General features: G+C 42.8%; 1 protein-coding gene across 4 annotated transcripts in view; it reads left to right on the forward strand.

Annotated features, from left to right (window-relative positions):
* Nucleotides 1-12,358, forward strand: part of TIAM1 (TIAM Rac1 associated GEF 1) — an 853,394-nt gene that overhangs the window by 816,437 nt on the left and 24,599 nt on the right. For all 4 annotated transcript variants that reach the window (XM_069636354.1, XM_069636351.1, XM_069636352.1 and 1 more), the window contains one exon: nt 8,134-8,306. In XM_069636354.1, coding sequence (XP_069492455.1) covers nt 8,134-8,306 — 173 coding nt within the window. The remainder of the gene's footprint in view (nt 1-8,133; nt 8,307-12,358) is intronic.

Below are 12,358 nucleotides of genomic sequence, written 5' to 3' on the forward strand. Positions count from 1 at the left end.
TCCTGTAACCAAGGGGATTAAGCACAGGGAGTTTTGGGCACCTCCCTCACTTCCCTCCCCTGGCAGACAATCTGCAGCCAGAGGCGGGCTTCACTCATAAATCCCGCCAAATACAAAATGAACAAAGGGACCAAACTAGGCACGCAGAGTAAATCTCAAGAAGGACCTTTCCACAACGAATTGGCAAAATAAAGACGGCCATTTTGACAAAAATGGCACCCTTGGTGCTTTACTGTAGCTGCGAACCCAGCCCGCGGTAAAAGCACACCACGGTAGTTAGTTAAAAATAAACCACTGCAACCAGCCATTAATTGTAGAAACGGTAACATAAAATTGTTACATGAGGAACTAGACAAAGGAGATACTAAGTAACCCCTCCAGCACCCTATTGTGAGATAATGTGTGCTGAGTCTAGAAAGTTACAAAGGTAAGTAAAGTCATTTTCACTTTACTGCTCTTGGAAACAGTAGTTCTCCAAGAGAAAGGTATTTAAACCTTTGGGAAATCTGAAAGACTTCCCTGTGCTACTGCACTGAAGGTGCTGTGTGGTACAATGTAAAAGATGATGCCTATGCAGTCTGGCAGACTCCACTACCAATGAAACGCAGTGTTCAAATCATAGAGAAAATACATGAGAGAGTGGGGAAAAATGGGTCTCACTGTCTCTAGGTAAACACAGTAAGTCCTCAAAATCCAGCAAAGGTGCTGGGGGTCTCTAAGGTAGAGCGGAATTAGCACCTTTCTGAGAATTCTCCCCAACAAGGACAGTTCTTCTGAAGTCCAACTAAGGGCATGGTAAAAATATTCAACTGAGGCAGTACAAGACTCCAATCTTAGTATAAGACTACCACCTGAGTACAGGGTAGCGTAGACAGAGCAGCCAGGCTTATTTTAGGAGAGAGGGCTGTACAATCGGTACAAAGAAATTGTAATACAAATGGTGCAAAGAAACACTGAAATACTATGTATTGGATAAATACATGGTTTATTTAAATAAAAGTAGGCACAGATACATCTTGGGGAAATAAGTACTATCACAGATCATGTAAACACATTCTAGAAAAATTCAACACTATGCTTGAAGGTACACAGACCAAAGCATATAACCTAATTTGGATCACCTAACAGCAGTTCTAGTGAAGTCAAACCAATAGTTACGTTTTAGATTACTATCGGTAATATAAGGGTAGTAGACTCTAGAAGTTGTACCATGACGCTCAGCACAAAATCGTGTAGTAAACCAACTTGACAATATACTTTTTGTGAATAGTGGAACACTTATTCTAGGTACAGTAAAAACCTATAACTTCTTTTGTGATAGCCCACAGTTATACTAGGTGAGTAAAACCTAAGTAGGTAATATTCTATTACAGGTGCTTTTGAGACCAGTAAAACACAGATTGAGATAGCAATAACTCTTGTAACTTTTTTTACGATGGCAAACAGCTACCTCAAGGTAAGTAAAAACTATACACTTTTTAAAGGAGCTACCAGCAACTTAAAGGCAGGTATAAACATCAAACTGTGTTTGTGTCTGTCTAAAACAGACCAAGGAAAGCAAAACCCAGTGTTACACTTTATGAATGACTCAAGATTATTCTAGGTAGCTAAAACCTAAGGCAGATTTATTCTGGACGACAGGCTAACAGCAAGTCAGGTGAAGCAAGTCCCAGTTGGGGACACTCGTACATTTATCCTAACCGGAATAGTGAATTGGATCCAACAACATTACTTTTGGAAAGAGGCACAACCAAAATCGCAGGTGAGTAATATAACCTTGCATCTACTTTCTGTTAGAATGGGTAAACAGTTTCTAATGAAAGAAAGATGTTACATATACTTTTCAGAATGGCAGAACATTTCTAAGGTAAGTAATAACTTTTGTAACTGTTCACTCTGTAAGTTACCAACGAACGTCTTTTGCAAGAAAGTAACCTTCAAACACTTATTCTCTTTTCTAGGCAAAAGGCCCAATCTTTATACGTTTTTCCCTTATTCTTGGAGCATGAGTGCTCTCAGTGGCAGAAGTGGGGAGGGGTCACTAGGGTCTAATGTCCAACAGGTGGGTCAGAATAGGTTCTTAAGTCAGAATTCCTAAGGAAGACTGTTAGAACAGGTACGTACTTTACTTTAGATTTGGTTAAGGGTCCAGGGGCTTCAAAAAGACGCCCTAGGAGGATTTCAGCAGGTTCCTGGGTGCACTGGACGAGAGGAATTCCAATCACTGAAAACACCCCAAAACTACACAGGAATCACAAGAGACTTAAGTTAAGTAAATATCGAAGCCAGCACAGTACCTCAGCATAGAAGAAGTTTTTGCAGCAGGAGGACTTCAGAATCAGCAGCCAAAAGCCTGTTGTTGAATTCCTTCATCAAGAAGACAGAAGACCGGACACTGAAAGGACTTTTGCAGCAAAGATCACAGGCAAGAAGACAGAAGACACTGGAAGGAAGTTTGCAGCAAAGATCACAGGGACGGCTCTAGGCAATGTTTTCCTCGCAGCTGGATGCAGATCTGTGGATTTGGTGCCTTTTTCAGGAGCACAGAAGATAGAATATTGCTGGTTGGATTCTCATTGTTCGCAAGGTCCAGCATTTGGGTGAGGGGACTTATCGTACGGGAAGTTTCAGCCTGATTCGGAAGACCGTACACCGCACAATGGCTCTAGGTCCGACGGTATTTGGGTATTGCAGCCCGCAATGTAGCAGTACAGCCTGTGATGGCTCAAAATGCAGGTTTTCATGAGTGTAGTGGGTCTCACCAGGCTCTGGATGGGGTGGTCATTATCGGAGTCATTGGTCGATTGGAAGGAAGGGCTACAGCAGGCTCTGGTTACACAGCATGCTCTCTGGTCGCTGGAAATAGTTTCAGCTGTTCTTCATCTTCCTCTTTGGTTTTGGTTCCAGTGGTCGACTACCTCTTCAGCTTCCAGGATCAGACTTTTATGCAGGAACCCAGCCAATCAAACTGGCTTGCAACATTCAAACTTGGGGGGAGGGGGTTGGCTGTCCTTTCAGGACAGACAGCCTTCCAGTTTGAACTGGATTGTCGCAGTCGGGCTGGAAGACAACAGGCTGCAGAGTTTTGGGCTCTTCCCTTGCTTCCTACTTTCAGACTGTCTGGAGCCTGGGCGGGGAGTATATGGGGCTCCCACCGAAGATCATAAATCACGCAAAGGAATTTCCCACCCTGATTGTCAGGAGAAGGAACAAGAAAGGACAAGGAACACTAAAATGGTGGAAAAAGAAGACAGGCCAGTTTGGTATAATGAGCTCCCATGGGTGCCCTTTACCAGAGCTGGGGAAACAGCCCGTGGTAAAGGTGCATCAAATTAATAAAAAGGATCACCGCCACCAGCCGTTAAAGGTAAGTTTGTCTTTGTAAAATAAATGTTAGATTTAAAAAGAGAAAGGGGATACTCAGTATCTTCCAGGGTCATCATTTGGGGGTTGCCAGGAGTCGCAAATGCGGCCCCTGAGGTCTCCCTTGCTACCCCAACAAAAAAAGAAAAAAAGAACATCATTTTTTATTTAAATGGAAGCTCCTGGGCTGTGGTCATCGCCATGTGGCTTTTTGTTTCTGGGGTGGCTGGCTTTCTTGTTCAGGCCTCTTAAAAAAAAAACAGGGGGTTCCACAAATGTAGCTCTTTGAGCAGTGACCCTAAATAAGAACGGATAGGAATAACAATTTAGTTTTTCTGGAATTCTATACAATAATTGCTAGATGCATTAAAAGTTTATTTCAGGCACACTTCAGAGGGTGAGTCACTGGTTTCGTCTGTTCTTAAACACTTAAAATTCACAATGCAGACAAAAACATCCAAAAAGCATTTAGAGTAGAATAAGCATCCATTTTGGCCTATGTATTTTGCTTTTCGGGAGTTGCAGTTATAGCATGTTTTTTCAGCCGTTGTCTGTTGTGATCATCACAAGACATTCCGTCTCAGTGTCCTCAGTCACTTGACAAAATCCTTGTGGCTAAAAGCTTGTGTACAGTGCAGAAATATTTGACCATAGCACATCAAGTGGTCATTGATTTCATTGTGCCACATTTATTGCTTTGTTGTAATTTTTCTATCTTTCCGATCTCCCTGGCATGCTGTTCAGGATGTTTGTTTGCATATATGAGGTAACGAGTGCCCAGAGTATGGGATGTTTTGTGAGTGCGCTGCTTTCCCTATTTTGCCATGCTCTGAAGCCTGAAAAGTAGATCCACGCAGGCTTGACATGCGGCCAGCTTTGCACCAGAGCTGCAGATGAACTGGCCTGCTGTTAAATCTCAGTTACCAGTTTAATGGTATCCACTACACAGTGTAATTTGCTTTCTGACTTTGAGAATATTCAGACCTATAATTTCTAATTTTTCTATAGCCAATAAGATAACTCAGTGGGTTGAGCACTCGCTGCTGCAATGTGTGTGTGTGAGATATCTGCAAGTTCGAATCCCGGCAAGGCCAACTCAGCCTTTCATCCTTCTGAGGTTGATAAATGAGTACCAACACAGGTTGGATGATATTGTATGTATATTTGTTCTATATAAAGCGCTTAAGCGTAAGTGCTATATAATACATCATTATAATTTGTCCTTGGACGTCTGCTTGCATTCACAGTAATTTGGTAATATGGGCCTATACACATTGATATTGATACATATGGTGGTCCATTCTTGTATGAAATATAGATCACATTATTGATATTGTAACCATATTTTTCGAAGTGTACTTAGGAACAATGCTGTGTGATGCCACTTCCTGTTTTGTCAAGGGGTGAAAGGTTGCCTTTCATCGCTTCCCGTGATGTCACTTTGGGGTATGGTGAAATGTGATGTCATCAGCGAGCAATAGTCGGGTGATGTCACTTCTGCTACCCCTGGCATTTTGGTGAAATGATGTCCCTGGTATCTCCGCAGCACTCCACATAAGGTGGGGGGGGTGCTGGTCTCACCTAATGCAATGTAAAAGGAATCCTAAGATCCTTTCTGTCCTTGGGAACTATAGTTCTTAGAAGGATAGCCAGCAAAACTTTTAAGACCCTATAGAGAGTCTTTAAAATGAGACCCATAAAAAGAGTAAACGATTGTGTGACTGGAAAAAGGTTCCCACTCACAGAGGTATAGGGAATAATAATCCACCAGTACAGGAAAAAATTCTGGGGTTCACACAGGTCAGGAAGATTTATCATTGATATGAAAATCTTACCTAACAGACTCCTTCCTGATTGGTGGGAACAACCACTCCCAAGATATACTTTAATCGGAGCCATTTCCTGAGGTGATGTCTCTCTCCAGAGCTGCAGTACCCCAATACCAGGAGACCTCTGACCCAATTGAAATGCATCGTTGTTGGTGAGAATGTCAATTTCTGTGCTAAAATCCTCCCACCTTAGAGACCCCCAGCTCTTTTGCTGGACTTCAGACTTTTTAATTTTAACTCCTAAGTGAGTCGGACCTTTTTCTCTCTCTCGTGTGTTTTCCCCTGATTTGGACTTTTTTTTCACTGTTTTTGGAGTCTGACAAACTCCACAGGCATTTCCTTTTGTATAGTGACACACAGCACCTTCTGTGAATTTTTGAATTTTTCTTAAGGCTTAAATACCTTTTCTTGGGTGAACTACTGTTCCCAAGAATAGTAAGGTGAAATTGATCTTACTTTCCTTTTCTCTTTGTATGTACAGCACACACCACCTTATGTGGAGTGCTGGGGTGTTACCTAGGAGCCCACTTTCTCATGTTACATTTTTTGTTACCCTCCCTACTAATTTAAATGGCTGGTGGCAGTGGTTTAATTTTTACCACCACTGTGCCTTTTTTACCGCAGGCTGAACCCTCAAAATGGCCCTGTCTTCTTTTTTCACGTTTTCTGTTTGCATGGTCTTTCTTGGCTTTTACTCTGCGCGCCAAGCCAGGTTTGATCCCTTTGTTTGTTTTGCCTTTGGCAGGCTTCAGCCCACCCCTGGCTCCAGTGTGTCTGAAGGACTGGATGTGAGGAGGGTCCTGAAACTCCCTGTCCTTTATCTTCAGGTGGGCCTGAACGAAACCAGTCCTTATTGGCAGGCTGGCTGTCCGCGAAGGACAGCCACCCTGCTGTGTGATTGACAACCTAGGCTATGCATGAATGGGAAAAAGGCAAGGGCTTTGGGACTAGAGGCAGAGTCGACCACTGGAAGAAACATCCGAAGAAGAAATCGCAAAGAGAATCCCGCTGCAACCTCCTGGACTTTGAATTGTCCGGTGAAGCCCTGCTGCTGTGTTGACTTACTTTTTTGTATCAACAAAGAAGCTCAGGATGGCATGACATCTTCCCTTGGGTTAGTGGGATCAACTAACCCCCAGATTAACTCCACTTTGGCGCATTCCCCAACTTGCTGTGCCTCTCCATTGCTGCAAAAACCCAATGCCAGGGGTCCAGTGTCCATAACCGAGTGCAACGTCTGCCGTGGAACGAATCCAGCCAAAAGCTCCAGGAGCCTCCCAAGGACACCCCAGAAGCAGGAAATCCTGATCCAGAGTTCCTTCACTAGAGTCCTGGACAGAGGGAGCAAGGAAAGTCTAACCAGAGATACTCGATCTGCATCAGTGCTGTTTGCGATGTGCTAAAACTGCAAAGTGCCACTGAATCGAAGAGAGCCCTTAGCTGCCAAAGTTTTTTTCCGAGTACTGCCTCAGGAGCACTCCAGATGTCTTCCCTCCCCACGACTGAGGGTCAGGAATCGGGGTCTGCTTGGCTGTAGCAAGACGGAATTCAGCTGGACCACTTTTCTTCAATAATATTTAGGATTGAGATAGAGAAAGGGGCAAACCGGTTCCACTTGCTAAGGTGGCAATTAGCAACAAACCTTATTAAAAATCAACAACATTTTTATTAGGTATAAACAATCGATAAAGTATTAAATCATCAAACATTCAATTGCACCTTAGTGCAATTAACAAATGTAAAATAAAACTTTTTCTAGGAATACAACAAAATCAATGAATTAATCTTATTGCGAAAAAATGGGTATTGCAGAACATCATGTCACTGCATACATTCATCAATTAGTTGACATATGATAGTTTTCAGTCTCTGTTTGGATCCAGAGAGTTAGTCGCGACATGTTTCTGTTCCAAGGAATTGGATTGTAAACATTCATCAGGAGGGTGAGTGTATAGCAGATTCCTATTCGGCAAATCCAACTGGGGGGAGATTAAAAACATGTAACCTGTGAAGTTAAAAGAAACAGAGGGTAAGCTAAGAATAGCTCCATTACTCTAGGCAGTTCAATGTTAGAACTTGGAACCAAATTCATTAGGTAGAATTACCTTAATAGGTTCTTGTGGGAAAAAACAACTTCTTTAGTATGGTTGTCAGGGACTAAATGGTAGACCCACGTGGTCAAGCTGCAAGAAAAGCAAACAATAGGCTTTTCAAAAAGCAAAAGAAGTGCAAAAGCACTCTACCAAACAGCAATGGGGGGTAAATAAACACCCTACTGCTTCACATCTGCACTGGACTCTCCATCGCCACTTTCCGAAAGAGCCTCAAAACGTACCCTTTTCCACACACATAATTCAGCCCCCCACATCTCCTCCTACCACTTGCCTATCCTAATCGTCCTGTTCTGTCAACATTTTGTAACTTCTGTTTCACCTCCCACCTTTTGAACCTTTCAACCTTGCAACGCACTCCAAGACGATAAGGGTAAGGCCAGCACTGAACTAAATTCAAATAAAATACAAATAAATTCAGACTCAACGAGTGAGAACACAAGCAAAAGCTATAGTGAGAAATTACCATGATGATGATTTTCTTACTCCAAGATCTTGCTTTTCCCTATCTAACACTATTGCACCATTCATCTCAACTAGCATACGCTAGATCACAAAATCTGTGACTTACCTTAAAAACGAGTATAACTGATGGTTGGACTTTGGAGGAAGGGGAAGGGACCTTGTTATATGAGGCACAAACAAGCACAACAAAACTATAGAATTCTAAAAGCTACACAATCTTTTTTCAGCTTGTCATGCTCCATTAGTTCCCAACTTGCTGTGGAACTAAATTATCAGTAGCTCCATGAATGCATTTTTGCAGCTTTGAGTATTTCTTTACTTCTTTAGTCTTGCATCTCTCACTTGGTTCTCTTTTCTTTTTGTAGCTCTGCCCTTGGCAAAAAAGAGTTTCTGAAGGCCATACAATCCATTCTTCGAGATAAGCACAGAAGACAACTTCTTAAAACAGAAAGTTTGCCCAGCTCTCAACAATACGTCCCGTTTGGTGGAAAGCGCTTGTTCGCGCTCAAGGGTGCAAGGCCAGCAATGCACAGAGCAGGTACTTCAATTTGTTTCCATTTCAGATGTCCATTGTTTCTTTGTTGCAGATTTTACAGCTGCTGACAAAAAGTTGTACTACAATGTGTTAGATTTTGCTTGTAGCAATGTTTTGATGTGGGTGACCTAAGAACGCCAACATGCCCCTGATAACGCTATAAAATGCTGGATCCAGTTTGAGCCTCGACTGAGAGCATAGGTTTGACTGTACTATGCAAAGCACAGGACATGTTTTGGGGAAAAAAGTGACGCAACAGTAAAATGACAGAAAAGAAAACTGAAGAAAAAACTTCCGGTGAAGAGATTGAGCAACCTGCCAAACCCTGAAACACGCTTTTAAACAAAGAGATACTGATTGAGTCAATGAGAGGACTTCAGCAACCTGGTACTTTCGGTATAACATTGCTTACTGAGAGTATTTTAGTTTTAGCCAAGATGTTTGCATAACATTATTTGCATTCTTCACTGAAAATGCAGATTAATTATGGATAGCTCATTGTACTAACAGCAGAGTTGAGCTTTGTGCGGGGATATGACATTATTTACATATATTGTGTGCAGTACCTGGGATACACTCTGTGTTGGTTTTATGTCATCTGTTCATTGTAAAATGGTTTGTTTTGGGTGGAGCCTGAGATGCCACACCTTTCGAAACCTACACTGCTGTCATTGCTTTGGCAATGTTTTGTTTTTGGAGCATTTGGTGGTGCTAGCTATGTACCAACGCATTGCTAACAGAAAAGAGAGAAGGGGTTTTGGAAATAGGATTTTCTGATTTGATGGTAACTGGCAATGCTTGGGCATGAAATAGAAAGATCACAGATTATTTTCCATCTCTCGGCATCATTTCAACCAATGAGAACATGTTTTACATTGGCTATGCCTATTGAAAGACCTGTTTGAAAGCATGCGTTTTTATCTCTTTTCCTGTGGCGGAGTGATCTTTCCTTTGCAGAAGCTTTGGGAAATTACATGGGGAGAAGATTCAGGAAAACGGACTTGATTGGTAGGGACCATACGTGATATGATCCCTCTTGCTCATTGCAGCTTTCGTCAGGCCTGCACAATGGTGTAGGCTCATATGCAGCAGGCAACCATTTCATTCAAGGAGCCTTGTGGTAGGCAATGCTTTTAACCATGGGCTCATTCAATTAAAGGTCTGCCTCCTGCTGATGTCTATGTACTCTGAACAGGAGGAGGGCTCGACTGCCCAGCTCTCCTTTTGTTTCTGAGTAATCATCACCCAGCATAAAGCCCTCCTCCGGGTAAGTCTGAAGTCTGTACTGGTTGAAAGAGAAAACCTTGAACTCTGACTTTCCTGCATATGGGTCTATCCTGACTCTGCCTAAAGTTGTCCATTAGATCACTAGTGTCTCCTCTCTGCCACTGAGAACACTCACTGCTGCAAGAATAGGGAAGGACTTATAAGGTTTGGTCTTTTGCCTTGAGATGTAAAAAGTGTTACAAAGTACTTACTTGGAAATGAGTTGGTTTGGTAACTGTGTCTCTGAAATAGGATACGTTACAAAAGTTCTTACTTACCTGTGAATGTGTTCTGCCATTTTAAAAAGTATATCGGGTTATTTTACTTGCATTTGGATTGTGTTGCACTCTACTAATACGTAACATAGTTGGGTTCACATTCTTATGTCTGTAATAGAATAAGTGTAAAAGTTCCCCAACTGGGTCTTACCCACCTTGAATAGCTGTCTCATTCTAAATAGTGTGATGAGAGGTTTTGCTTACATTGAACTGCTTTATTGCACTTCCAAATAGTCTTACATTGGGATGTGCCTACCTTGAACTGCTGACTGTATGTCTAAAAGAGTTTACCAAGTTATTGCTTACCCTTAGCTCTGTGCTTCACTGATCTGAAAAGCAACATTGGTATTACGGGACTAGAATATTGCCAAATAGGTTTTACTTACCTTTTATAATTTAGGGTTATCCTAAATGTAGTTATGAGTTCTTACTCATCCTAGAATTGTGTTCCACTGTTCTAAAAAGTGTATACGTTAGGTTGCTTACCTTTGAACTGTCCTCCGAAAAGTAATCTAGTTGTAACTGTATCAATTCTGTATCAATTCTGAAAGTAGAATAAGTTACATGTGTTGCCAGGTGTTCATCCTCCACACTGTTGGTATAACTTATGTATTCTTACTACTGAATAACACTGAAGCTTATGTCCATTAGGGTCTACAGCCCTTGAATTACTTATGGTAACCTAAAAGTAACTAATGTGGTTTAAATTCCCCACGAATAGCTGTTGGATGTTGTAAATGTGTTACGTTAGGTTTGGCTCACCTTGAATTACTGATGTATTTCTAAATATGGTTTATGATTTGCATACCATAAGCATTGTGTTGGGTTTTTATATTGTTTATGATTAATGACATAGTACTTAATTTCCCCAAAAGCTCACTTGGAGAGAGAGAGAGATTCCCATTCCATGTGGGGCATGAGTGAAACCAATAGTTGTCCCCGATTGGACAACTACTGGCTATTTGAATGGTGCAGATTTTACCATTAGTGGATTTGGAGTTGCTGACAGGGTGGATTATGGATAAGAGTATTCCTGCAGCCATTTCTTCAGATCTGCGTTGGAGCCAGGAATTCCTTGTAGACAAACAGCTGACTGAACATCAAATTAGGCCTGGCATCCTTTCATGCGTCTGGCCCGGTGAAGCCCTGTTGGACTACCTTGTCTTGGAAGACCCTGAGCGGTGCTTGAGCCCTTGGACTAGTGGGACCAACTAGTCTAGACGCATTCTCGAGGTGTATCTGGACCACCCGATGAACTGACTAGCTCTCTCCTGGGCAACCTCACTTCCATCGTCGCTGCTCTGAATGCATCTTTGGAACTTCGTGGATCCTCAACTTGTGTAACGAGATGACTGCTCCTACAGTTTCAGCCATCCTGACGGAAACGAAGCCAGGCAGTGCCTGGTCTTTTGTGCGTAGCGCGAAGATCGCTTATTGCCGCCTGACCATGGTAACTCCTGCTACAAACAGTCTTCGTGTCCTGGAGGGCTCCTGAGGTTGCCTGTTTCATGAAGGTCTTCATCCTGTCATGTCAAGGGTGTCCAGCTGTCGAGCCATCAGAAACGTATCACTGGAGCCTGGAACGGCAGACCAAACTAGACCCAATCCAGAAGCTGTACGTGACCTGAAGTGGTTGCTAAAAAAATAGGACTAAGGCGTTGAATTTTCATAGCTTTTGCGCCTCCCTCCCCCCATCCCAACCATAGGTGTGTTTGGGCCTAAAGTCTTAACCCTATCCCTCCCATGCCTGGCTACAATCGCTGGTAGTTTGGTCAAGGATCCTACTCCCCCCCCCCCCCTGGGGCTTACCCTAGAGTGGTGGGGTTGGGAGAGAAACTTGTATGAAGTTTACTTACTTTTTTATTAATCTTCTGGAACATTTACTGGAAACCATGGCTTTGGCAACTCTTATTTACAAAACACATAATAAGCCCTCCTGCAAAGTGCATCTTGTGGAACTTGTGATTTGTGACCTTAGGGCCCAATTGTTAACAGTGTTGGACTTATTAAGAACTGAGCACTTTGCCTTCAGTTTATCTTTGGGTGTTCCATGGCCAGTGGGCACAGCCGGCGCCATTGGCCATGGCCTGTGGCCACGGCCTATGGCCGTGCCCACTGTAGCTTTTAAATGACTCCCTTATCACTAACAATGGCCTTTAGCTGTGCCCACATGCCCACTGTATTTTTCAATCACTCCTTGGCCACTAGCCCTGGCCTTCACCCAAGGCCAGTGGCCACGGCCCTCGACTGTGCCCACTGTATATTTTACTACACTACCAGGCCTTCAGCCATTTAAAACCCTACCAAGCCACTGGTCATGGTCTTTGATTTTCCCCACCCGACCTCACTTAGCTGTATAAGTATTCTTTTTTTTGGTTCAGTTTTTCTCCATAATCCACTACATATAGCCACGATTATCAGTAGTTTTGAATAGCCACGATTATCAGGTAAAACGGGGGCGAAGTTCCACTGTACCCGCATTCACTCACCAAATGCCCCTCTCCTCGTAGC

Source organism: Ambystoma mexicanum, chromosome 7p, assembly GCF_040938575.1.
Source record: "Ambystoma mexicanum isolate Mex_15411 chromosome 7p, UKY_AmexF1_1, whole genome shotgun sequence".
NCBI classification, from domain to species: domain Eukaryota; kingdom Metazoa; phylum Chordata; class Amphibia; order Caudata; family Ambystomatidae; genus Ambystoma; species Ambystoma mexicanum.